At 42.8% G+C, this 27817-nt stretch overlaps 2 protein-coding genes and 1 pseudogene across 3 annotated transcripts; 1 reads left to right on the forward strand and 2 right to left on the reverse strand.

The window, feature by feature from the left end:
• Positions 1–10367: 10367 nt before the first annotated feature.
• Positions 10368–12855, reverse strand: LOC135709343 (zinc finger protein 99-like). Its single transcript, XM_065231650.1, has 4 exons — positions 12624–12855; positions 12495–12557; positions 11022–12435; positions 10368–10963 (listed from the first exon to the last, which is right to left on the reverse strand). The coding sequence occupies exons 1-4, from the start codon at positions 12702–12704 to the stop codon at positions 10368–10370; spliced, it is 2154 nt and encodes a 717-aa protein (XP_065087722.1). The 5' UTR covers positions 12705–12855.
• Positions 12856–15020: 2165 nt separating this feature from the next.
• On the reverse strand, positions 15021–24685 carry LOC135709344 (pineapple eye protein-like; annotated as a pseudogene).
• An 860-nt stretch (positions 24686–25545) lies between these two features.
• On the forward strand, positions 25546–27569 carry LOC135709300 (WD repeat-containing protein CG11141). 2 transcript variants are annotated; one of them, XM_065231609.1, is made up of 3 exons: positions 25546–25645; positions 25712–25985; positions 26045–27569. In XM_065231609.1, the coding sequence occupies exons 2-3, from the start codon at positions 25788–25790 to the stop codon at positions 27353–27355; spliced, it is 1509 nt and encodes a 502-aa protein (XP_065087681.1). In that variant the 5' UTR covers positions 25546–25645; positions 25712–25787; the 3' UTR covers positions 27356–27569. The 2 variants fall into 2 exon arrangements, with proteins under 2 accessions (XP_065087681.1, XP_065087680.1); XM_065231608.1 differs by having other exon boundaries at positions 25546–25985.
• Positions 27570–27817: the final 248 nt, after the last annotated feature.

Here is a 27817-nt window from a genome sequence, read left to right on the forward strand (position 1 = left end):
GTGAAACTTAGTGCAGTCGACATTCTGACAGATATGGAAAACAATAGTAGCAAACAGTACACACAGCGAGACAGCGAGCGGATTGAGTTATGCGGGCAACCGGCAAACCGCGCGATTGTCGGGGTTTATAATTTATCCAATTAATTACACATAAAAACAGTTAATTTGCATTGAAAAAAAAATGAAGAAGAGAACAAACAAAAAAACTGAAATAGAATAATTATTGCTCTAATTTTACTACTATTATTATTATTGCTGGAACGATTAAATTTTAATAAATTATATTACAAAACAACAAATTGGAATATTGCGATTGAGTTGCTTGTGTTGGTGTGTTTTGAATTTTTCCTTCGAACTGCTGCTGGGTGAAGTCTTCATCGTTCGATGCACATGCGGACGCGGTACACACTATACCCCATATATTTGTTTATTTGTTTATTTGTTATGGTTGCATCAACAGACTAGAAATAGTCCCAATGATGTGTTGTAAAAAAGTACAGATTATACAGACGACATACATATACTACAGTTACTACAGTTACAAACGAAAATAACTTGGAAAGCATTGTCAAGTTACTAAAAATTTATAAGTCTTAAATTTTACACTTAGCTGTTGGGTATCAAGCGCCTTCGGTCAGCAAAAAAGGCAGAGAATCTTCGGCGAAGCATATTCCGTGTCAAGTGGAAATCGAACATCGACGCTACTCGGTTGAACACTAGCTGCAAGCCGTAAATAGCGCTCCCTATGCTATAATTAGTTCGAAGAAGTGGAAGTCTCAGCATAAGACTGTTGCGTAGTGATCGAGGTTGAACATTAATGTTCACTTGTTGCAGAATTGCTTCGCAGTCAATTCTTCCTTGCAGAGTATCGGCGACGGTTAAGGCTCTGAAAACATCTCTTCGGATACGTAAGGGCTCGATATTGATCAATTGGCAGCGATTCTCGTAGCTTGGAAGACGAAGTGGGTATCTCCAAGGCAGCTTACGGAGCGCGAAGCGAAGAAAACGTCGTTGAACAGATTCAATTCGCTCGGCCCCATTATTGTAGTTCGGGCTCCAGACAGCAGAGCAGTATTCCAACGTAGATCGTACGAGAGAGCAATAGAGCGATTTCAAGCAGTAAATGTCCGTGAAGTTCTTAGTAATCTTGAAGACAAAGCCAAGCGTTCTGGACGCTTTGTCGACGACATACGATATATGATGTGAGTATGTCAGCTTTGAGTCTAGAAAAACGCCTAAGTCTTTCACGCAGTGCACCCGTTCGATAGTCGTGCCTAGTAGTTTGTAGTTGAAAATAATCGGTTGTTTCTTGCGTGAGAAAGTAATAACTGTACACTTAGCTGGGTTGACCACCAGTCGGTTTAGACTACACCAGTCAGCAAAGATGTCAATCTGATTTTGGAGAGAACGGCAGTCGGCGAGTGAGCGGATGCGCAGAAAAACTTTCAGATCGTCTGCAAACGATAATCGTGGCTCTGTGATAACATGGTGAACGTCGTCGAAGTAGAGGAGAAATACCAATGGTCCCAGATGGCTGCCCTGAGGTATACCGGATTTTGCGCAGAAGCTTGCTGAGCGACAAGTACCCAAAGTTACTGTCAATTGGCGCTCCGTGAGGTATGAACGAAACCATCTCAAAAGATTTCCACCGATCCCTAGCCTATCAAGCTTAGCGATCGCAATTTCGTGGTTCAGCTTATCGAAGGCTGCCGTAAGATCTGTGTAGATAACGTCCGTTTGGGTTCGAGCAATCAAACTGTCTGTGATGTAAGACGTTAGGCACAGCAGGTTCGTAGTTGTGGAACGCCCAGTTATGAATCCGTGTTGATCTGTACTTAGATATTGCCTGCAATGCGCATTTAGGGACTCTATGACAACCAATTCAAAAAGTTTTGATACAGCACTCAGCGATGTGATTCCTCGGTAGTTGTTTACGTCGCGTTTGCTTCCCTTTTTATGAACAGGAAACATATCCGCAGTCTTCCAGCAAGACGGAAAGATGCCGCTGGAAAGAGAGAGCTGGAATATGCGGCGCAGTGGATCTAAAAGACAAGTGATGTTCTTTTTAAGAATAATCGACGGAACACCATCGGGTCCAGCCTTAGTTGAAGTCTTAAGTTTAGAAGCTGCTCTAGAAATCGTATCTGTAGTGGCTTCGACCATGCTGAGCGTTTGGTTGATCAAAGGAACATTACTGGCCGCGGAAGTAATGATATTAGCGGAGAGTTGCTCGGCTACAAACACACTAGCAAATTTGGCTGAGAACAGGTTGCAAATGTCTTGTTGATTTCCAGCAGTTTCACCATTAAAAATCATGGAAGAGGGTAAGCCGACTTCCCTGCGTTGCTCATTTACGAAGTTCCAGAAGGATTTCGGGTGTGATTTTAGCCGCCGTTGAATCCTCCTTTGATAGCGTTGAAAACAGAGACGACTTAACCGCTTATACTCGTGGTTGAGTCTGACATAGTAGCATTTCAGTGGCAGTGTGCGGAGTTTAGTAAATCTTCTGAGAGCAGCCTTCTTAGTTCTTTTCAACGAGCGAAGATCTTTCGTCATCCACGGGACGCGAGAGTCGATATGGATGATCTTTTTGGAAACGTGTATGTCAATGACATATGCCATATGACATATATATAAATTTTACAGTAGAAAAATTAGTGGAACTGTAAGTACCTCATGTAAGTTTTCATGGTTGTCCTAATTGCGAACAGATCGAAAATTGTGTTAATACAGTAACTGTTCATTCTTCGGAGGAATGTACTGCTCGAACCGTGTTCAGTCTGTATACGGAGTAGAACGAATAAATGGATTGGATATGGTTCTGCAATGGATCAATGAAAATGCTACGGTTTTGACAGAACTGTGCTGTGGCTACCACAGTATTTTACATTTGATCGTCCATATACAGTAGCGCAAAAGCATGATGTGGTGGGTTCAAAACTTGTCCATCTAAATTGATCAATTATTGATCAATTTAGATGGTCATGTGGTGGGTTCAAAACTTGACCTTCTAAATTGATCAATTTAGATGGTCATGTTTTAAACCCACAACAGCATGCTTTTGGCGCTACTGTATATGGACGATCAAATGTAAAATACTCTGGTAGCCACAGCACAGTTCTGTCAAAACCTCAGCATGTTCATTGATCCATTGGGAGTCGATCCTTCACTGAAACAAGGACCATTGCTTGGAATACTATTTTGCAGAAAACACTTATTTTCAATATAGCTACTGTGTGGGTGTAAAAAGCACCCAATGCTTCTCCGTGCAGTGTGCTGAACTTTCAGCACTATCGCAGGGACTAGTAGTCAGCCATGATGAGCGTTGCGAGGACAACGAACTGGACATTCTCGTGTCATTCAATCACCAACCACCGTGTAGGTAAGCCGTGCGCAGATTCCTTTCCAGCTGATGGTCAGTTATTCACAATGGCGATCCTGCCAGGAGTTGCAACAACCCACCTTTGTTGCAACGGATAATCAACGGAACCTCGATTAGAAGCCGGAAAAGAATCACCCAAAGTTTTCAACGCAGCAAAAAAATAAACAAATAAATAAAGTGAGGTAAGATTGCGCGGATGGAAAAATCACGCTTCAATTTTATGTTTACAGGGTGCGTGACGAATTTTTGCAGTAAATGGCATATTTGAGAAAAAATACACCAGTTAGTTATTCTAGCAATGAATTTTGTGCGATTTATTTTCTTTCGCAACATATGGAAGTTGTAAGTAAATTTATTCAAAAAAATTGCCTTCCCTTTCGACGACTGTAGTTAGACGCTTCCGGAAACCGCAGTATGCACGTTTTAAAATGTTTCGATCCATAGATGTCATAACTGCCTTGATTTTAGCTTTTAGCGACTTAAGTGTGGTGTGAGGGGTTCTATTGGTATCCCGTTGGACGACGCCCTATACAAAATAATCCAACGGATTGATATCGGGACTGCTTGGGGGCCAAATTTCTTCCTCCCAAATTTACGAAATATTTTCCGTAAGCCATTTCTGTGCTTTATTAGCAGTATGAGCAGGTGCTCCGTCTTATCACTTTCCCAAGCTTTTTTTAATATTATACACTGTTCTTTCAGACACATTTACCGACCGAATTATTTCTTTCATGCATACTCCGGCGCGCAACAAAGCGACAACGGCTGACAGATCGCTCTCTCTTTTTTTTTTATTATAGCCATTTTAACACTCTTGGGTCATTCGTGATTTGTCCGGGGGTGAGATTTGAACTCGTGACTTTGGCGTGAGAGGTATGGATGTTAACCACTACGCCGGGGTTGCCCCCCAGATTGCTCTCTTGTTTCGACATCTTTACGTTTACTCAACATTGTTTGTTTAAATCTTACACCTAACAGTATAAGCTATCCAGTGCTGCCAAATATATCTAAATCATGATGCACAAGCATGAGAAATTACTAATTGAAATTTACTGCAAAAAATCGTCACGCACCCTGTATGCATAAAACGCAAATCTTCTAAGATTGTGCACAAGATGAGCGAATCAGATAGGTCGCGCATTGGGGAAGCGGACATACAAAGTCGCGCAAGCGGATCAAAACGTCGCGCATTTGAAAAGCGGATCGGTAAGGTCGCGCATGAAATAAGGAAAATAAGTTTCTATCAGTGAAGCTTACGATCGCGCATCTGAGAGAGGATCGAAAACATCGCGCATATAGAGCGGATGGGAAAAAAATCGCGCAGCGAATCTTTTGATCCCGTGGACCCGAGAGCGGAGCCTAGAATTACGACTGAGAGCAACCTCAGTATTACTAGCATAATCCCTCTTCTAGCGAAACACTCACGCTAATGTGAATGTTTGCGCTTGCCATTTAAGAATAGTACAAGGTATTTAAAACAAAAACAAAAGGGCAAATGATGACAAATATGTTCGAGTGGTTGACGAACCAACCGGCCAACCAATGTTCCAATCGACTCTGAGATGATGGATAACCGAGAAATCTACACTCAAAATAATTTTCACTTCAATGCTACGTGAAAAAATACGTAGATTTTTTCCATCGTACTTTTCACGTAAGAACTATATGATTAACATGTAGGGGCACTCATTGCATGAAGCTTAAATATCACAGGATTATCACGTAGAAGTTACGTGATACTGTCGATAGATTTCATAGTGGTTTCGTATACTATTTTAACTGCTGTTTGCTGATTTTGCTTAATTTTAATGCTTATTACAACAAATTTCAGGAAACTTTTTTATTCGCCTTAGAGCGTTCAATTTATTATAAGCAAAATAAAAACAACATTGCTATAAAACCCAATCAGGAACTCGAAGTTTGGTCAACGTGCCTCCATGGGACGATTGCACTTCCCGGCTCCGTGGTAGCTTTGCCTCCGTTTGAGCTGCCTATGACTGGTAATACCAGCCATTATCTTCCCGTTCCGGTGAGGAGTCGTGAGCTGTAAACTCGACTGCTACAGTTGAGCAAAGTAGAAGCGTTTGTTGAAGTGCAGGAGCCGTGCATGTTCGCTTCTGTGACTATCGATGGTATCCGACGAGGATCCATAGTGGACGTGGAAAGGAAAAGAAAATTCAACTGCTTTTGCTGCTTGCCATCAATTAATCAAAGATATTTTACATAATTTAAATCTTATACTTACGTTTTTCACCAGTCCAAAAAGTACAACAAATCTGCATATTTACACTCAAGCCGCCATGTTGAACACCCAACTGAGTGCCCTACTTTTTTCATACGTGGAATGCACTTAAGACTTACGTGAAACGCACATAGATTCTAGGTATGTGGAAATCACTTAATTTTCATTGGATAAATAAATGGGTGTAATTGGAATTTCTTTTAGCATTCAGGTGGCATTGCGTAGATTTTACGAGAGTCACGTAAAGTAGACTGACGTATGAAAATTTAAACGTTACGTGATTTTTCACGTAGTATCAAAGTGTGGATTCTTTTGAGTGTATAGTAGTGACAGTAGCAACACCTCAGAGAGTGATGCTAGTGACTTCGGCAATCAGTGTTAATTTTGATCACCATTGCAATAGTTGGACAGTTGTGTAATTTTCAGTAGTTACTTATTGAAAATTTATATAGTTTTCAATTTAGCAGATTCCTACCTAAATTTCTACTCGAGTGGTTTGTTTAGAATTAAATCCATCTGCTATTGACAGAGTTATATGTGGTCAAAACTGACCTCTTTTCTCAATGCGCTCGATTTTGGTTTTATGTTGCCGAAATACGTAATCCTACGTAAAAAAATACTCTTTACCAAATTTATGGTGGTCCTGAAAAGGACCGTTTTGTCGTGATGGTTGAGTAAAGCTGAGCTATTATGGTGTTTTACACAGATAAGGCTGGCGAGCGTGGCAAAGATGGCCCACAGCGGCTCACGACGAGCAACTGAAATCCGATCAGTAGCGGGGCAACTTCTTCCTCGACTTCTTCCTCCTTCTTCGGTGAATGAACCGCTCAGTGGGCTACAGCTCGCGCTTGCGGGCAGCCTTTCGTCGTGTACTGGAGAACAATCTACTACGCCACGCACCGGAAGCACTGCTGCTGTTGCTGCTGATGATGACCACTGGACACTACCACTCACCACACATTCGGTGAGACCGGAGTTAATTCGATTTTTAAATCAGTGTCAGGAAAAGCGCTTTTCGCAGTCAATCGGTGATAATTTTTTATATTATAGCAACAGTTGCACATTCGTGCAGAATTAATATCCATCCGGTATTGACAAAGTTATAAGTGGTCAAATGGTCAAATCCTGAGCATTTTTCGTAACGCGGTTGATTTTGGTTCTTTGAAATTGTACCCCCAATATGTTGCCGAAAGACGCAATCCTATGTCAAAATACCCATATTGATGGGTCAACAAACCACCCTGCCTTTGGTTAATGGAACAAATCAAGAGCAAATTTTCATTATGTCGTAAGTAACATTCACACCAATCCGAGAAAAATAAACTTTTGTTTTGATGACCGAAAAGTTATTCCTATTTCCAAGTAAACCTCGAAGTAAACACATATAATCTCATAGTGATAGCAATGTTTAACATATTTAGCAGGGTTTTAATCATACAAATGCAAATCGCTAGCGTTCATGCTAAAAAATACTGGTTTTTTAGTCAAAAGTTATTATACGTCGTTTGGTGTCCCCTATTGTTACTTAAGTCAAAGTGTATTTACCAGGATATTCGGGAGAATAATCAATTACGTCTCCTTACGTGCATCCCATTCATAATTTTACGACCACCGAAATCATCTTAGCAACAAACAGTTCGATTTATTCACTTTAATAATGAGAAAGCAAAACGACGAACGTACACTTTTCACGGGTTTCTCAGCACTGTTACTTAAGTCAAACGGCATCTCCATAGAAATTGGGTGACTTAAGTAACATCGAAAACTATTTTGATCGGAAGGTGATTACGTCAAAAAGCAATTTGACTGGTAAATAAATTTAAAAATGGGATTTGATCCTATATTCGGACAGTATATAGTGTAATAGCAGGAGAATCGATTGACACTGATAGCTCGACTTTGTTTACCTTTGTTACATTCGACGTAATGAAAATTTGCTCTTGAAATATTAGCTTATTCTTTATTTTATGAGTGAAGGGGAGATATGTGTGGGTGTAAAAAGCAATCGATTCACCCCTCGAAACATAGGAAAAACCAATAACCCCTTATTTTATCTGTCAAACTTTCATAGCGAATCAAAACAAACATTGTGTAGTAATAGAATTTCGACTAGAATGGAGTACGTTAATCCTTTGCTTGGGACCAATAGACTAGTCAAGTAGTGAGCCAATTTAAAATCGTTAGTTTCGTATTGATTGTTGGTGGTACCGCGATAATAACGTAGATTTCATCGATAAAAACATAAATCCACCCAACTGCCCGCAGTTCCGGCCCATCGAGAGATTTTGGGCAATAATGAAGCGGAAGCTTAAGAAAAGTGGAAAAACGGCTCGGGACGCGATTCAGATGACCAAAATGTGGAACAAATGTGCCAAGGAAGTTGACTCCGGAGGTGTGCAGCGTTTGATGGGAGGAATAAAGAAGAAATTTTCATTAGAAACGAAGAGAAATTATTTGTATTGATAATAAAAGTACAGTGAATCTCTTTTGTTTTGATGTATTAACCTTATTTATACGTCAATCCATTACCGAGATACAGATGATTTTATTATTCCGGATTCTAAATGCACATAGCTTTAAACCAGCAATATAGTATTATTTCCAATGGATTTTGTTTCAGTTTATGCATGTATGTTATCTACACTGAAAAAAGTTTTCATATAGTTTCCATTGGGAACGCACATAATATTTATCTAATAACAAAATTAATGATTTTTTTTTATCTGAATGTCACATAATATTCATATGATCACATGAATTCTATGTGATAAATCACATAAACTTCATTGGACACATAAGGCTCATGTGATTGGTTGGTGCGAATCCCAATGGATCAATGAAAATGCTGAGGTTTTGACAGAACTATGCTGTGGCTACCACAGTATTTTACATATGATCTTCCATATACAGTAGCGCCATAAGCATGCCGTGGTGGGTTCAAAGCTTGAGCATCTAAAGTGATCAATTATGAGATCACATGAAAGTTATGTGAAATTGTAATAGATATTTTCCATTGGCCGGCGCCGGTGGTGTAGTGGTAAGCGTGACTGCTTTCTAACACCTCGATGGGTCTGGGTTCAATCCCAGCCGAGGTCGGTGGGATTTTTCTGAGGCATAAAAATCTCTGGTCACGTCTTCCTTCGGAAGGGAAGTAAAGCCGTTGGTCCCGGCCCATGTGTGTTGTGAATGGGTGCGATATCCTACGCAGGTGTGGAAGCTGCCTTCCTGCACATTCTATTGCCGTCAATGGATGGCAATCGATGTCCGTCGGTGAACCCAGACCAATTGGGGTGAGAAAGCAGTCACGCTTACTACTACACCACCGGTACCGGCAATATTCTTTTCAACCCTGGCATGTATTTAGTTTAATTTTGATATTTAATTTGTAAACAATAATTTTTCTCAAATTCGGGAATTTTTCCCTGGAAAATCATGGAAAAACATGAGGAAAATTAACTCATCGCTGAGTTCCTGCACTTTTGGCGATTATGAGTGAACTAAACTCAAATTTGGGTCGTTCTCATTCGCGGTGTGTTAAACTTTCATATCGAACCAAAACAAACATTGTGTAGTACTAGAATTTCTACTAGAATGGGGTACGTTAATCGTTTGCTTGGGACCAATAGGCTAGTCAAGTAGTGAGCCAATTTAATATCGTTCGTTTCGTATTGATTGTTGATATTCAGCTCTTCCGCCGCCGTTAATTACTTCCTCTAGAATCCCTTGAACTTTTTCTCTAACGCTTCGTATTTCTGTCCGTGATTTATCGGCAATTTCCCTTCCGTAGATCGTCCTTGGTTGGTTCTAACATGATTCCGCCCTAATTTCCGTTCCTGGTTCGATGTTGACACCTTCCTCCGCTGGTTGGTGTGATCGGTTTCATGTCCACCATCTGTCACTGAATTGCCATGGTGGTGATCTGGGACGAGGCTCACGTCCAAAGTCGCTGGTCCACCGAGTGCTCCGTGTGCGAAAAGCGAATGAAAGAAATATGAAAGGTATCAGTTTCAAGACGTGATAGTTTCATCACATTCCCCAACTAACCATACTCCAGCAAAGTAAGAATATACAAGCTATATTGTGACTATATGGTTATTTGGGTACTCATATGGCCGTCAGAATTGTTCATCGGTTGCGAAGTGAAGTATTTCTGAAAGTGAAGCGTTATATTTCTCAATGTTTTGATTTTATCCTAACGTTACCTCAATGTTACATCACAGACAAACAGACCCAACACATTGAACATTTCTCATTGTAAACCCTACCGCCATATGTCGTATACACTGTGATGGGCAATACACTCAACAGATGGCTGTAGTGTGTAAATGTCAAACGCAAGGGAATTGACCGTTAAAAGCGATTTTGATGAACATTTTAAGAGTGTTATGTCTGCTTGTATGTGATCATACCTTCACTATCGCAACTCCGGGTAATCCGCGATAGTACTTGCATTTTTCTCAGGCACTTTTGATCTAAATGCAACCACTCTCATACTCGAAATGTGCCACGACCAAATTGGCACAACGACGCCCTATACACTCTCTGACCAAAGCGCAGGGAGAATACCGGAAAATGTTGTTTTTAACGAAATATATAAGTTAAACGCAGTTCCACAGGAATTGAAAACACAGCAGCAGCAGCAGTTAGCCTAGGCGCTGTTCATAAACTACATAGACATTTTTTTGGGTTTATTGCCCCCCCCCCCCCCTTCCCCTGCGTAGACAATTGTCCATACAAATTCTTTTAAATTTGTATGGGCCGTGTATAATTGTCAGCTTTCAGAACGAATCGAAGTTGATTGGCCAAAAAGTGTCCCTGACTGTATCGCTGATCGCAACGCTCGCACTGGAACACCTTGTCCGCGTCGGTCCGATGCGTTTCGTAGTGTTGGATATAATTTTGCCGGGTTTTCAGTCGTTTGTTGCAAAGTTCGCACCGGTACGGGAAACCAGTATGAGTCAACTTGTGTTTGGACAGTGACGCAGCAACACCGAACCGTTTCGGACAAAATGGACACGCGAAGTTGCGCTCGTTTCTGTGATCTATAGTTATGTGCTTCTGGAGCTGCTGGTTACGTCTAAACGTTTTGGCACAGATGTCACATTTGTGCTTCCGGACGTCCGTGTGGATCAGCCGGTGGGAAACCAATAGGTATTTACTCTTGAACACTGCGCCGCAAACGGTACAAGGGTGGTCCTTGCGATTTCTGTGGATCGATTCGCAAGCTCGTGCCAACCTGACATGCTTGTGCAGCTTTCCACATGTTCCACACGGATAATTGGCTTCGTTTTGGTGCACCAGGGCCTTGTGAATGTCCAGCTTACCCTGGGTGAAGTACCCTGAAATTAATTTAGAATAAGAAAAATAATAAGTCGATGTTCCGTGACATGTTCCTACCTTGACCGCAAAGTTCACAGATAAAGTTCCTCTCCCTGTAGGCATCATGTTGATGACCATGTAGCATTCTGGCCGTTTCATACCGCCGGTAACATATTTCGCACTGAAACGGTCGCTCCTCGGCCGACTGCATCCGCCGTTGCTCTTTCTCAAAATGTTCCTCGAGACCGTGCTTTTTGAGAGCATCCAGCGATTCCGCCCGCTCCTTACATCCACAGCAAAGGAAAGCCCCAAGCTCGGAGTCATGAACAGCCAAATGGCGCTCGATGGCCTGCTGGTCACTACGAATAATGTTGCACTTGGAGCATTTGAATTTCTTCCGTTGAAAGTGTTCATGGAATTCTCGCTTGAGCTTAAATTGCTTGTGGCAATCGCTACACTCATATGCCGCCTTCTGGTCCGGGGGTTTGTGCGACTGTTCCTGATGGTTGCGAAGCACTTGCAGGGATGAAAACATACATCGACATCCACAGCATACAGGAACCGTCCGATGGGGATTATGCTCCTTGGCATCGAGAACCGCAGCTGATCTAGGCGTTGTTTTGGGCTTCTGTTTTGTCCGGTCAGTTTTCCGATTAATTTGGTTAAGACGGTATGGCGTCCACTGATGCAGTTCTTTCTGATGAAGTGTTTCAAATCTAACATAACACACCGGACACTGATGGGCCTTAACGGCAGACGAGGATTCCTCCTCATTTCCAGGACCGTTATGAACCAGCGAGTGCTTTGCCAGTTGGATTCGCTTAAGGGTGTTAAATTTACACCCGCAACATTTGAACTTCCTGTCGGCATGATAGGCAACCTGGTGTGCATCGAACTTCTCTAACGATAGAAATCTTCTCAAGCAGAATTCGCACCGCAGTGATTTCAACTCGTTTTTACCGGCTCTATGAGCTGCCAGTGCTGCTTGATCCTCAAACTGGTCGTAGCACACGTGGCATTCTACTTTGGTGAGTGAATCGCTACCTTTGGCTCGGAGATGATTGAATGAATGCTTCCGCAAGGTGAATTCCCGGTTGAACGATTTATTGCACCCGCAGCAGTACATTAGGGTTTCTGCAGCTTCAGTCGTGCAGTTTTTCCTATTCTTAGGAACACTCGGTTGGTCATCGAATTCCAACGAGGTCAAGCTTCCATCTTCATCGGCACTGCCGTTTGCTTTCCAGTCAACATCTTCATCATCATCTGAACATACTTGATGAAGATCTTCCTGCTGAGGAATGTCGAAGTCACTTTTGTCATCATCTGAACAGTGAGCTTTGCTAATGACCAACTCATCATCAACTGTGCTGGCTAATTTTCCGTGCATAGTTTGTTGGGAATTCTGCGCTAGTTGACGAAGTTGAATTGCTTCTTTCAGCTGTTCGTGGCACTTGGAGCATATCGCATCTGGATAGCCATCATTCTTCGATACCTATAATCGAAATCGAGTACAATTTTATATAAGATATAAAAATGGGTTCCTATACTAACCGTAATTCCACAGATTATCTGCAAGGCTTCCGCAGTTGCAAATTGTTTTCTTTGTAGTAGATCCTGGCGAAAAAATCACTGTTATAAGTTAATAAAAAAAAAACAGCTACCTAGTTCAAAGAAACATACCGTTTGGAAGTTCTGAAAAATGCTGACAAAAAACACCTCACTATCGGAGACTCGCAAGCAAATTCGGCAAATTTTGTCCATGATTGTGGCACGTATTTCCGGTAAAGCTCATAATCAAGAACAGCTTCCAAGCTTTAAATTATTATTAAGCGTTATCTTCCAAAAATTAAATTAAGCGTTAGCTTTCGAGCATTAAATTAAATCAATGAAATTAAATTTTCATTATTTTATTGATACAGATTGAGACCTTCAAAACCGCAAATTCTGCTCGGGAATCTGTTTGTAACAATCTTTTTGAGCATGTTGCGAAGATATTGAGCAACTCAAGAGCAGTATGTGAAAAGGGTGCTAAATATTGATGATCAAAAGTAATTAGGCTGTCCACGAGACAGTTGCGATCAGCTGACTTTTTTGTTTACCAAGAACTTTTGACAGATCACAGTAGACCTGAGAGTTCACTCTCACCAGCACTAGAGTCGGTGTATAATGAGTCACGCCAAGAGTGAAGCCAAGTCTACCTATTGAACTGTCAAACCGGCTACCTATCGTGCAAAGTAAATAAACATTACGATGCTATGAAAGGTCCACGAAAGGTATTGCAATAAAATATAAAATATAATCGAAGAAATGAGCATATACACGCAGTGAGCGCTAAATTGTCATGGGATACGCTCGGTTATGATTAGTAATGAGAATTTCTACTATTTTTTGTTAAGATAATTTGACAAAATCACTGATATAATGATTTACTACAGCCATAGAGGTAACTCCATAGAGGTAACTCTAAGACTACTGGGTCCCGAAGAAAATCATTATTATTTTTGGCTCACTCAGTACCAGAACAACGGTCCCAAGCAGTCCCAAGCTATTTCACTCACCCCTGCATGTTCTGCATGAATCCACACACCCCTGATGTTATCTGTCAAACTTTCATAGCGAATCAAAACAAACATAGTGTAGTAATAGAATTTCAACTAGAATAGGGTGCGTTAATCGTTTGCTTGGGACCAATAGGCTACTAAAGTGGTGAGCCAATTTAAAATCGTTAGTTTCGTATTGATTGTTGGTATTATCCCCTATTTGATAAGTTGCATTATTTTCATCTAAACGATCTGTTTGCTGACCAGTCTTCTTCTGGGTGCGCTGGTCTGCACGAACTTTCTCTTTTTCGTTCTCCTTGTGCATCGAAAGCCAGCGTTTGTTGGTATTTTCAATGAAATCCTTTGTTGCGTTTGATGAGCTGGTGCTAGAGTTTTCGTCGTTGCTTTCAACGTTTGAAGTGTGATTATCCTCGGTTTGATTGTCGGTGTTTCGCTGTTGTTCTTCTGCTGAGAACCCGGTGAAAGCAGGAGATGATTGACCCGATGTCGTTGGTTGGTTTTGTTCGATATCCATCGACGGGAAATCAGTGAGGCTGAATACCTCTCGGTTGGTGGAGCTGCTGAAGCGGTGCTATCAACAATCAATACGAAACTAACGATTTTAAATTGGCTCACCACTTTAGTAGCCTATTGGTCCCAAGCAAACGATTAACGTACCCTATTCTAGTTGAAATTCTATTACTACACTATGTTTGTTTTGATTCGCTATGAAAGTTTGACAGATAACATCAGGGGTGTGTGGATTCATGCAGAACATGCAGGGGTGAGTGAAATAGCCTGGGACTGCTTGGGACCGTTGTTCTGGTACTGAGTGAGCCAAAAATAATAATGATTTTCTTCGGGACCCAGTGGTCTTAGAGTTACCTCTATGGTAGTAGTGTTGCCATGTGGTACAGTCCAGTAGTAGTGGTGTTGCCTTGTGGTACACTGAAAAATTGCAATAGCAGGTTAGTCACCAAAGTTTTCGAGCCGCTCCGTCTGTCACTTCGTTTGTGCTAAAACGCTATTCGTCTGGTTGACCCCAGGTCTCGTTTAGTTGCCAACAAAACGAGCCTAGTATAAACTTGCAGTATAAGGGGTATAGTTTATCTTTTGAATATACATGCGTAGTTTAGCGGTGGATTATCCGTAGAATGTATTTGATCACTGTCATTTTAAAGTTGGTATTTTTATTGATTGAAAAGCAATAAATTCAAATAATATAAAGTTTATTTTCATAGGAAAGCATAACAAAGTGAAAACAAAGCAATCAAATCTCGTGCTAGTTGACCGTTTTCTTGGTTTGGATTTGGACCCGAGAAGCGTTAGTTTGAACTGCTTGGTAAAGGATTTCTGGGCAGGCGTTTTGGTACATACGATCTCCTGTCCCACCGAGGCATCCGTTAGTATGTCCGTGTCGGAACGGATGACCTCTTGGATGAACTGCAATTCTACCATCGATTTTCGACGCTGCTTTTTGTTCAACTTCACACGATAGTTGAAATCGAACACGGTCGATGATCTGGCGGAGGATACTTCATTCTTCGGGGAAGTCAACGATTTGATTTTTTTCCGAGCTGAGCTTCTCGAGCCTTACGACCGGTATGGCTTGAAGCAACTTTTCGACGGAAGTCCCTCGTGGCAATCGAATCTTCTTGACCAGTTCATCCAGGCTGATTTCTTCGCTATTCGAAGAAACCAACGAGAAAGAACTAGATGAAGTCGTGGACAGTCGTCGCTTCTGTCGTGACCGGACCGAGGTTTCCAGCCTTGGTCACGGCTACACGAATTAGCGATGCAGCTCCCACGGGTCATTTGTTTATGCTGCTGCTGCTGTTTCTGTTGCTGCTTTTTCTTTTGCTGCTGTTTTTGCTGCTGCTGCTGTTTCTGTTGCTGCTGTTTCTGTTGCTGCTGTTTCTGTTGCTGCTGTTTCTGCTGCTGGTGGTGGTCCGCCACCTCCAAAATTTCTGTTGCTGCTGTTTCTGCTGCTGGTGGTGGTCCGTCACCTCCAACATTTATTTTGCTGCTGTTTCTGTTGCAGCTGTTTCTGCTGCTGGTGGTGGTCCGCCACCTCCAAAATTTTGGAGGTGACGGATCACCACCAGCAGCAGAAACAGCAGCAACAGAAACAGCTGCAACAGAAACAGCAGCAAAATAAATTTTGGAGGTGACGGACCACCACCAGCAGCAGAAACAGCAGCAACAGAAACAGCAGCAACAGAAACAGCTGCAACAGAAACAGCAGCAAAATTTCTGTTGCTGCTGTTTCTGCTGCTGGTGGTGGTCCGTCACCTCCAAAATTTATTTTGCTGCTGTTTCTGTTGCAGCTGTTTCTGTTGCTGCTGTTTCTGCTGCTGGTGGTGGTCCGTCACCTCCAAAATTTATTTTGCTGCTGTTTCTGTTGCAGCTGTTTCTGTTGCTGCTGTTTCTGTTGCTGCTGTTTCTGCTGCTGGTGGTGATCCGTCACCTCCAAAATTCGTTACAAGAATGACTTCAACGAGCTTAGGTACTTCATATTTATACCTGCTAACCTATCAAAATTCTCTAACCAATGAGATTCCGTTTACATACGGACTATCATGCTTCACGCTCACTCGATTCTACTCATTATTTGTTCAACTCTAACTCTATCTACTACATTCTTCCCCTCTTCTACTCTCCTTAATTGAGGACAGGGGGCATTATATTCACCCATTTGGGCGAATTTCATCTACCCTCTCGGGGGGACTTTCATCTATCCTCTCAGAGATATTCCATCCATCAGGTGATAATTATTTTCAAACTTGCCACACTGATATTTATTTCAAAATTATCAATATCTGTTATCATTATTCATCAAAATGACTACCTATTTCAATATAATCATTGAAATCATTGTCACCAATTTCAACCGCGTACATGAATATTACCGTTCTATTCAAGTTTCAGATGAACTAATTATCCATTAGGTCATGGCTATTTATCCATTACGTCATGGTAAATTTCTTCAATTTACTTTTCCATCCATCATGTTGTATCAATTCTTATTTACCATGAATCAGGTCATGGTAATACTTATTAACCATCCACTATACTATCTATTTTGCCTTGAAGTTTTCTAGCTTCGTGAAATAATACATATTTTGCCTCGGAGACCTTTCACTCCGGAAATTTTCAAGAATCTTTATTATTATTATTTTAAGCATAGTATACCATCCTTCACGTCATGGTAAATTTCTTCAGTTTACATTTTCATCCATCATGTCGTGTCAATTCTTATTTACCATCCATCAGGTCATGGTAATTCTTATTTATCATCAATCAGGTCATGGTAATACTTCTTTACCATCCACTATACTATCTATCTTGCCTTGAATTTTATCCTTTCGTAAAATAATACATATTTTTTTCTCGGAGACCTTTCACTCCGGAAAATTTCAAGAATCCTTATTATTATTATTTTTAGCATAGTTTACCATCCTTCATGTCATGTTAAATTTCTTCAGTTCACATTTCCCTCTATCATGTCGTATCAATTCTCATTTACCATCCATCAGGTCATGGTAGTTCTTATTTACCATCCATCAGCTCATGGTAATTCTTATTTATCATCAATCAGGTCATGGTAATACTTCTTTACCATCCACTATACTATCTATCTTGCCTCGAATTTTCTTGTTTCGTAAAATAATACATATTTTGCCTCGGAGACCTTTCACTCCGGAAATTTTCAAGAATACTTATTATTATTTTTAGCATAGTTTACCATCCTTCATGTCATGGTAAATTTCTTCAGTTCACATTTCCATCTATCATGTCGTATCAATTCTTATTTACCATCCATCAGGTCATGGTAATTCTTATTTACCATCCATCATGTCATGGTAATTCTTATTTACCATCATTCAGGTCATGGTAATTCTTATTTACCATCCATCAGGTCATGGTAATTCTTATTTACCATCCATCAGGTCATGGTAATTCTTATTTACCATCCATCAGGTCATGGTAGTTCTTATTTACCATCCATCAGATCATGGTAATTCTTATTTACCATCCATCAGGTCATGGTAATTCTTATTTACCATCCATCAGGTCATGGTTATTCTTATATACTATCCATCAGGTCATGGTAATTCTTATTTATCATCAATCAGGTCATGGTAATACTTCTTTACCATCCACTATACTATCTATCTTGCCTCGAATTTTCTTGTTTCGTAAAATAATACATATTTTGCCTCGGAGACCTTTCACTCCGGAAATTTTCAAGAATACTTATTATTATTATTTTTAGCATAGTTTACCATCCTTCATGTCATGGTAAATTTCTTCAGTTCACATTTCCATCTATCATGTCGTATCAATTCTTATTTACCATCCATCAGGTCATGGTAATTCTTATTTACCATCCATCATGTCATGGTAATTCTTATTTACCATCATTCAGGTCATGGTAATTCTTATTTACCATCCATCAGGTCATGGTAATTCTTATTTACCATCCATCAGGTCATGGTAATTCTTATTTACCATCCATCAGGCCATGGTAATTCTTATTTACCATCCATCAGGTCATGGTAATTCTTATTTACCATCCATCAGGTCATGGTAATTCTTATTTACCATCCATCAGGTCATGGTAGTTCTTATTTACCATCCATCAGATCATGGTAATTCTTATTTACCATCCATCAGGTCATGGTAATTCTTATTTACCATCCATCAGGTCATGGTAATTCTTATTTACCATCCATCAGGTCATGGTAATTCTTATTTACCATCCATCAGGTCATGGTAATTCTTATTTACCATCCATCAGGTCATGGTAATTCTTATTTACCATCCATCAGGCCATGGTAATTCTTATTTACCATCCATCAGGTCATGGTAATTCTTATTTACCATCCATCGGGTCATGGTAATTCTTATTTACCATCCATCAGGTCATGGTAAGTATGCTGCGAAAATTTTCTAAGTTTTTTTTTTTACTATCTCACTATACTCACTTTTACACTATATGCTGCTACCAGCTGCGCCATTGTCGTGACCGGACCGAGGTTTCCAGCCTTGGTCACGGCTACACGAATTAGCGATGCAGCTCCCACGGGTCATTTGTTTATGCTGCTGCTGCTGTTTCTGTTGCTGCTTTTTCTTTTGCTGCTGTTTTTGCTGCTGCTGCTGTTTCTGTTGCTGCTGTTTCTGTTGCTGCTGTTTCTGCTGCTGGTGGTGGTCCGCCACCTCCAAAATTTCTGTTGCTGCTGTTTCTGCTGCTGGTGGTGGTCCGTCACCTCCAACATTTATTTTGCTGCTGTTTCTGTTGCAGCTGTTTCTGCTGCTGGTGGTGGTCCGCCACCTCCAAAATTTCTGTTGCTGCTGTTTCTGCTGCTGGTGGTGGTCCGTCACCTCCAAAATTTATTTTGCTGCTGTTTCTGTTGCAGCTGTTTCTGTTGCTGCTGTTTCTGTTGCTGCTGTTTCTGCTGCTGGTGGTGGTCCGTCACCTCCAAAATTCGTTACAAGAATGACTTCAACGAGTTGACAGTTTGACAGTTAAATGATCTTTATTTCTTGTGTTTGTGTGGTTTACATGTATGAATTTTTCAAGTGACACAGATGCGTCTTTTCAACTTTAGTATAGTGAGATTTTAATTATTATTTACAGTTTCTAGTCCTATCAGGCCTATTTTAAAGTATGACCACCTTGGTGGGATTGGTATGATTTGAATTGGAAAAAGGAGTCTACTTATAACTACTATTTACAACTACAACTAACCTAAAACTACTATATACACCTAACCTACTATATACAAATTGCTTATCAAAGCATGTTCTGATAAATTACATTTTTGTGCAAATTTAGTCTTAATTTCGTTAATTTTTGAATCTATTTTGGCAATGCCTGCCTCTTCATGTAAATTTGTTATTCTAGTGTCGAAAGGACGATCAAGAACCATCCTCAGCACTCTATTCTGAGCGACCTGAATTTTGTTCCTGTGAGTCTGTGCACATGATTCCCACACCGGAGCTGCGTAGAGGATCGCAGGTGCTATGATTTGTTTGTAGACGGCCAGTTTGTTCACCCTTGAGAGGCGGGATCTGCGGCAAATCAGCGGATACAGACACCTAACCAAGGTAGAACACTTGACTACAGTTTTCTCTACATGCGAGTGGAATAGGAGCTTTTCGTCAAACAACATCCCGAGATAGGTTACTTCGGCAGACCACTCAACCCTTGTGCCATTTATGATTACAGTACAAGATGGAGCCGGTTTCAGTTTGGGCAATTGCCGATGGAGGAACATGATCGCTTGTGTTTTGGAGGGATTGATTTTGATTTTCCACGTGGTGGCATAATCAGCAAAGGCGTTAAGGCATCGTTGAAGTTTGTTCGTTATTTCGCGAGGCATCCTTCCTTTGACGGCTATTGCGGTATCATCTGCGAACAGGAAAAACACGCAACCGTCTCCAAGGGGAGGAATGTCGGAAGTGTAAATGCTGTAAAGCAAGGGTCCCAGCAGACTGCCTTGCGGCACTCCTGCTGGGATGGAAAACGTGTCGGAAAGACAACCATTCAACGATACCTTAAACGACCTTTGCTGAAGGTAGTTACGGGTGATTTTAACCAGATGTAATGGGAAGTTAAAGTTACAAAGCTTGTACACAAGTCCGTCATGCCAAACATTGTCAAACGCCTTTTCAACGTCTAACAAGGCCATGGCTGTGGACTTGGATACAGCTTTGTTACTTCGGATGTTATTCATCACCCGTACTAGCTGGTGATTGGTGGAGTGCCCCTTTCTGAACCCAAACTGTTCCGGAAGGAGAATGTTATTTTCCTCGACAAACTTGAGCAAACGATTGAGAATGAGTTTCTCGAACAATTTGCTCAGCGCTGAAAGGAGGCTGATTGGTCTGTAGCTTGAAGCTAGCGTTGGGTCCTTCCCGGGTTTGCGGATAGGTATGATTTTCGCTGTCTTCCAGATACTTGGAAAGTAGTGCAGTTCCAAGCATCTGTTGAAGACAGCAGCCAGCAGAGAGTGAACCTTCATGCTGAGTCTCTTCAAGATCAAGTTGAATATACCGTCAAACCCGGGAGCCTTCATGTTCTTGGTGCATTTCAGCGCTGAGCAAATTTGTTGTACTGTAATCATATCCGCCGGAGGCACGACACAAGGGGAGGCATCTAGGTTTTGAACGCATTGCGCAACCTGATCTTCGAGCGGACTTTGGATATTCGAGCCAAGCAAATGCGATGAAGCGACATGCTCGCCGATCGCATTTGCTTTCTCCTGTGGGGTGATTAAAAGCCGATCGTCATCATTTTCGACTCTGAGAGGTGGAATGGGTTTGGGATGAGTTTTCAGGACCTTGGCTACCTTCCAGAATGGTCTGGAGCGGTCGTCCAGATTCTGGACAACACGCCCGAAACTTTCATTTCGGAGTGAGTCCATTCTGGAAGCAATCTGTCTGTTCAGATCAGCCGTTTCACGTTTTTTGCCCAGATCTCCAGTCCTCTGAAACTGGCGTCTACGAACATTTCTCAGGCGAATCAAAAGTTGGGTGTGGGAATCAGTGGCAATAAACTTACCCCTCACAGGAACTCGTCGGACGCACGCCTCGTCAGCCACGGTTATGGCTTGATGGAGTCCCTCCAACGCTCGATCGATGTCCTCCACGGTGTCAAGCGGCGGGTTGTCGATGATGTGCCTGTCTACCACGCGTCCAAACTGGGCCCAGTTTGCGCGATGGTAGTCCTTGCGCAGACTTGAAGCAGGAGCCACGTTGCAGCCCAGTTCAGCCACCACCGGTTGGTGGTCGGAGCTGAGTTCGTTCAAGGCTACCGGCTTGGACAAGCCGATATTTGTCATGAACAGGTCTAGCGTCGATGGGTTGCCTGCCGGTGAGATGAATGTTGGTTCATCCGAAAACCAAACGGAGTACAGCCCATGCTGTGAGTGGTCGAACAGGAGACGACCGTTCTGGTTCTGCTGGTAGTTCCGCCAGGCCTCATGGCGAGCATTCAGATCTCCTCCAACGACGAAGCGGGAACCGTTACGGGTGATGGTGGACAGGTCCTTCTTGAATTTAGCCGCTAGTCCACTGCTGGCGGCACACTGTCGAGGGCAGTAGACGGCGATGAACTGGACGTATCCAGTCGACGACTCCACCTCCACACCAAGGGCCTCGATGATAGAGGTGCGGATATGGGACAGAGTGTGGTATTTTTTCCTTTCTTGACGACGACCGCAACACCACCCCCCCTGGAGCTGGTGCGATCAAGCCGGATAATGTTGTGGTCAGGCAACCAGAAGCTGTCGCCGGACTTTAGATGGGTCTCGGTTAGAAGGCCCACGTCGATGCTGTGCTTGCGGAGGAAGTCGGCAAGCTCAATCTTTTTTGCTCTTACAGAGCAAGCATTCCAGGTGACGATAGTTAGCGGTTTAGACGCCATACTGGATGATGAACTTACCGAGCACTTGGATCTGTTCGGGCTTATTGCGGCACTTACGAAGAGCACCGGACATGTTGACGAAAATTTCCATCAGTTCATCCGCTGAGAACAGATCGGGGTTGTTGTTTTGTCCTGTTGGTTGTCTCCAGAATCCAGGGGGGGATGGAGAGCTTTGGCCAGCAGAATCACCGGAAGCTTCTTGAGGAGGGGCGGGTTGCACCCGCGAATTCGCTTGCCTTTGCTGGGGAGCACGAAGAGGCGGAAAATCCTCCGTCCTGAATGATGGGGTTTTGTCCTTCTTGCGTCCTGGTTGATTGTTGCTTGACGCCAGCTTTCGGATGCGTTTGAAGTCCTCGCGTTTGGAGCACTGTCTGTCAGAGCCTTGATGTGCACCACCACAGTTAGCGCATTTTATCGCCACGGCTCCATCCGCAGGGCAGTTGGAAGTGGCGTGTTCTTGAGCGCAGTTGCTGCAGCGTGGCTTGATGTTGCAGTTGCGGGTACCGTGTCCAAAATTGAGGCACCTCTGACACTGCGTTACGTCACGATGACCGCCACGGTATGGCTCCCACCGTACGATGATGGAGTAGATCGATCGGATGGCTTGTAGCGCATTGAGCGTCACCGTCCCTTTCTGGAAGTGCACCAGGAAAAGACAATCCGGGTACGTCTTCACGTTTTCATCTCTCCTTGTCATTCGGAAGACAGCGATTGGGGCTAGCTTGTACCGGTTGATTTCGGCTTCGACCATCTTGGGGTCGAAGTTTGGTAGACCCCTGATGACTACCTTGAAGGGCTTCTCACCGGGGATGTCGTGCGTGAAGAATTCAGCCTTGGTATCCTTCAGATATTTCACGGCCACTTCGTACTCCGCTTTGGTTCGGAGCATCACCTTGGTGCCGATCCTGCCGAGCTTAAACTCAGCTGCAACGCCCAGCGATGAAAGATCGCCAATCAGCGTGTTGAGTGGGACTTGCTTCACCACCAGTGGAGGAAGCTTCATTTTTGCTGCACTCGGGCTGGCAGCAGTTTCGTTGTCGACGGCGTCGCCAAAATCACCAATGACGCTGACGTTCGTCGCGGTGGCATCGTCCCGTCCACTCGCACCATCGGACTGGCCTTGATTTTTCTTCCTCTTCTTAGACCGCTTCACCGTGGCTGAGGTGGGATTCCCTACATCGGTGGGAAGAGTAGCGTACCTATTCGAAATAGGTACACTCAAGCTACCCTCACCGCTGTTCTTCGTCTCCGTTTTCTCTCGGAGCCTGCTCCGGGAGCGCTGTCTTCCCATCACACGAAGCGACCGACACTACTGACGACGCGATTAAACTGCGAATGTTTGGAACAAACTAGAAACTTTTGAACAACTCGACAGAGCGAGCAAAGACCGAACTGTACTGCTTGACGTTCAAGCGAGATGAGGGGACTTCAACGAGCTTAGGTACTTCATATTTATACCTGCTAACCTATCAAAATTCTCTAACCAATGAGATTCCGTTTACATACGGACTATCATGCTTCACGCTCACTCGATTCTACTCATTATTTGTTCAACTCTAACTCTATCTACTACAGCTTCGACGTTGGTTTATTTCGTTTAGGGACCAATCGCTGTCGTCACAGTCTATTACGGTTCGTCTGTTCTGGATTTGCGTTTGGTCGTCATTGCAACTGACTCCAAACTGTCCCCGTCTGAATCATCCGGTTTAATCTGACGTCTTCTACGAGATTGGCCCCTAAGAACTCCCTTCTATGCTATCGTTACCGGCTTCCACCCGTGTTGCTGCTTCCGCTCAAAATTGGTCCCAGCGACTCATCACCAACAATCGGACGACAAAAAGTGCAAACATAGTTCTTCGAGGGAACTTCCATGCACTCATCGTGGCAACAAGTCATACCGCACGTTGCACATTGGATCAGATCCCAACACTTGCAATCGTCGTAATCACGCCCATACTGACAGCGGCACGCTTCAGCGTCACACTCTGAAGGACGTTTCTACTGATTGTTGAATGCATTTGGTTCCAGTTCCCACGAGGCATCCCTAGAACAAATAAAAAATATTCAGTATTCCAATACCAATTCACCCACTTCCGCCTCACTTACTTTTCCGGTATATAAATCCCACGCTGCTGCATCTCCTGGCCAAAAGTCGTCCTTGTTGCTGCACAAAGGGCACTTGAGAAAGTACCCCGCCGATTGAGCAAACTGTGCCACGCAGCTCCGATGGAACCAGCCATTCTGACAGCACGGGGCACGAATCGATTCCAGCTTCCTGTATGGTACCATGTCATCGTTGCAAACCCCACAGGCCTCGGTCTTGGAGTATTTCACCTTATCCACCAGCGCTACGTGCTTATCGCACCACGACTGGAACGTAATGCAACAAGATGCCTGACGCATCCCACAGAGCGTATGAAATATACGGAAGCTCTTCTTTGCGCAGCAAGAAACGTTAGCATACCGTTCCTTGCAGATGTAGCACTTTTATCCTCGGATACGAGCTTCCTTATTTCTGATGTCCTCCTCCATGAATTCGAAGATTCCCTCCTCGTTTTCCCCATGCTGGACCAAATTCGACGTCAGCAGCTGAAATTAATTTCCCATTAGCTAATCATTCACAACCAAACAAATGTAAGCAAACCTACCAGACAGTGGTAGTGCACCCGAGTGCGCCACTTTTTGTGAAACATCCCCAATAAAAGCTCATTATTCTCGGGACTCTTATAAATGAAGCAGCAAGACGACGGAGTGGCCATCAATTGACGCATCTTATTCGTTAGTTATTCACCATGAAACTCAATCAACGGGTTCATCGTAATGGTTAGAACATTTTCCACTTCCAGCCAAATCGACACAATTTTCATAATATCAGTACTAACATTTGAAAACGGCGCAAAAGCCATTTGTAAACAAATGGTTTGTGGGCCCTTTACTCGCTACTCGAAGTACACCCACGCAAACCAACAGCATCGTCAGGAAGGGGAAGATTTCCCCTACCCGATGTAGCTGTTGTGTTGCGTGGGTGTACTTCGAGTAGCGAGTAAAGGGCCCACAAACCATTTGTTTACAAATGGCTTTTGCGCCGTTTTCAAATGTTAGTACTGATATGCACTAATGACCGCCAGTTTGGACCACATGAATAATTTGGGATGGCTTTTTGACTGCTATTCATACTTGGTATAAAGTTTAAGCTATGATAGTGTAAAATTTAATCTAATACCCCGTTCACATTACAGCGTATATCACGTGATATACGGTGTCTTGCAATGGGCACTCATACATCTAGTTTTCACTGGAAATCCTATGTATGAGTGCTCATTGCAAGACAGCCTATATTACGTGATATAGACTGTAATGTGAACGGGGTATAAGGAGCGTATACAACCGGTAAATTTGAAAAATGTTTATTTTTTAATCTGATAATGAATTGTATTATTTTTGAGTGTACTCGAAATTCAGCAGTAAAAATAAATAATAATTTTTTTCTGGTGGAAAAACATTCTTGATGCACCCCTTGGATTGAGCTACCCATGAAAATAATAATCCGGCAGCACTGCTTGCGTTTGACAGTTCACTTTGTTTACACTTTTTATGTGACCATCTGGGACGTGAACATGTTAGTTGGCTGTCTGGTTGGCCAAGCTGGTGCGCAATCTCCTGCTGTTCTATCATAGTGCTCAGACTATCACCTTTGGTCCCGTTGGAGATAGGATAGGTAGCATAATCTCGTAAGCACCGCATACAATACATACGTTTTAAGCAGCGAAGAAAGTTTTTTCCTTATCAATATTCAGTGTGAATCATTGGCCGTGATGTGAAAAAAAAAAATCTTCCGAAAAGAGCCACGCAGTTGAGCTTGGAGAAACAAACATGGAGCTTCGCGAGTGGTCCCCACTGGTGAACCTGGTCAACAAGATTCCGACCACGGTGCAGCGTGGTCTACTGTTTCACGATGTGTCCATTACTTGCGTGGATTTGATCGACGAATTTGTGGCTCTGGGAACCAATGTAGGGATCGTATTCTGGTACAACCGGAAGAGTGGATCGGTGGAACGACTACAGGCTGAGGTAAGGTGAAAGGGCATATAATTTGATTATAATGACGCGAAACAATATCCTTTTTGTAGAGCTCGAACTATCTAACATGCGTTCGGATAATTTCCACAGTCGAGTTTATGGTTGCTGCCGGATGTCGTCAAGGGTGCATACATATTTTTCAAATTCCTAAGGAAGCACCACCGGATGTCTGTGCTGAGTTGCTGCTCAAAAGTAAACCAAAGGAGCGATACACGATTCGGAACGTGCATCGTGCGGAGATTAACGATCTGGTTTGGTCTAAGAATGGGATGAAGCTGTTTTCCGGCGACAGTTCCGGAGTTGTCGTACTAACTGGAATCAATTATCAGTTGAAGACTTGTGATGCCCGAGAGATTGTAAATGAAAAGTATCAGATTGTCCAGATGAGCCTGCAGAAAGATAAACTGTTGGTTTCAACTGCATATCGCACTGTGATCTGCACTCAGGAGGATTCCAAGAGATGGCGTGTGGCACAGGTGGGAAAGAAGGATCGGAAGCTTTTGAGTCATTTTGGGGCAGTCTTCCATGAGTATCATAAGCAAATTCAAATAGTGACAACGCGGTCCGGGTTTAGACTCTGGGTAGCCGATCTGGAAGGTGACGTAGCACAAACACTTATCTTCAAGGAATTGATCAAAGTTCCATCGTTGGAGATACCCATACTGAATCCCAGTAAGCACCCAATCAGAATTCCGACCACTTTCGGAACTCTCTATACATTCCAGGACAAGTATCTCCTTTCGGTCGCTAACGATATGCTGTTTGTGTTGGATCTGGACCAAATGAAGGTCGTCGCATCGCTGACCCGTCTTCGCAGAATCATCGACATATCGGTCCACAAGCATGAAATCCTCATTGTGGAAAGTTCTCGATCTTTGGTTCGATTGTCCACCCTTCCGGATAGCAGTCAAGCCACGATATTGTACAAAAATCTCGAACTGTTCACTACCACCGACAGTGACAGTCAAATAGTCGTTGCAGATGAATGTCTCGAACAGGACACAGACTCGGGCAGCCTCTCGAATGTGGCAGGCAATGGTCCCACCGAGGGCGACGTCGTTGACGGTATTGAATCTGTTCCGTTGGAGGAAAATCCTTCCTCCGAAGGCTCGCACCATCTAATCACCCATTTGAAAAAGCTGGAACTCTTCGAAACGCTGAACGAGCTCAAGTATGACGAATCGATTCTGTTCAAGAGTGGACGAAAGACGAAACGAAAGCACAAAACCAAGATCAATCCGATCGTCGAGATAGGGCAGATTCCGAAGGAGTTTGAGGGTGATTTAGCTGTTGCTGCTGCTACTGCTAGTTCAGCTGCTGTGAACGGTGATGGGAAAGGCGAGTGCCAGGTTCTGCAGTAGGTCGTGATCGCTTTTACTAGCTGTGTGATATTTTTTAGCTTTAGTTATCATATATGTTTGTTTTCTGTTAAATCGAAAATTATGATGTCGAGTTTATTGGTAGTTTATGTTGTCCTGAAATGGACACCACCTAGAGGACGTCGTCGGACGTCTGCCGATGCTTCGTAAGCACATTTTTGCAGTGAGAATAAAGTATATTATTGGAAATTGTGTTTCTAATAATCGCTTTCTGAATAAATTACAAAAATTTAAAAAATGGTGTTTCCACAGGTTTCCACTAGAGCAAAAAGAAAGTATTGCAGACCATATACGGTGGATCTCTAACCCAGGCACCCACCTGCTAGGCATCCGTTTCACTTGTTTCTGGTTACGTTCGAAAACAAGATATTGGCATTTGTTAACACACCGTATAACGAATCATTCGATACGTCTTTTCTTACAGTGTAGGACCGCTTTTTAGTG

The sequence above is a fragment of the Ochlerotatus camptorhynchus genome, unplaced genomic scaffold (genome assembly GCF_037179485.1).
Source record: "Ochlerotatus camptorhynchus isolate MF236.1 unplaced genomic scaffold, CSIRO-AGI_Acam_v1.1 ptg000357l, whole genome shotgun sequence".
Lineage (NCBI taxonomy): Eukaryota > Metazoa > Arthropoda > Insecta > Diptera > Culicidae > Ochlerotatus > Ochlerotatus camptorhynchus.

Coding starts and splice junctions, on each gene's coding strand:
- LOC135709343 (XM_065231650.1), bottom strand. CDS start 12,704: ATGGACAAAATTTGCCGAATTTGCTTGCGAGTCTCCGATAGTGAGGTG. Junction 12,436..12,494: donor AGATAATCTGTGGAATTACG/GTTAGTATAGGA, acceptor TTTCGATTATAG/GTATCGAAGAATGATGGCTA. Junction 10,964..11,021: donor CTGTGAACTTTGCGGTCAAG/GTAGGAACATGT, acceptor AATTAATTTCAG/GGTACTTCACCCAGGGTAAG.
- LOC135709300 (XM_065231608.1), top strand. CDS start 25,788: ATGGAGCTTCGCGAGTGGTCCCCACTGGTGAACCTGGTCAACAAGATT. Junction 25,986..26,044: donor TGGAACGACTACAGGCTGAG/GTAAGGTGAAAG, acceptor TCCTTTTTGTAG/AGCTCGAACTATCTAACATG.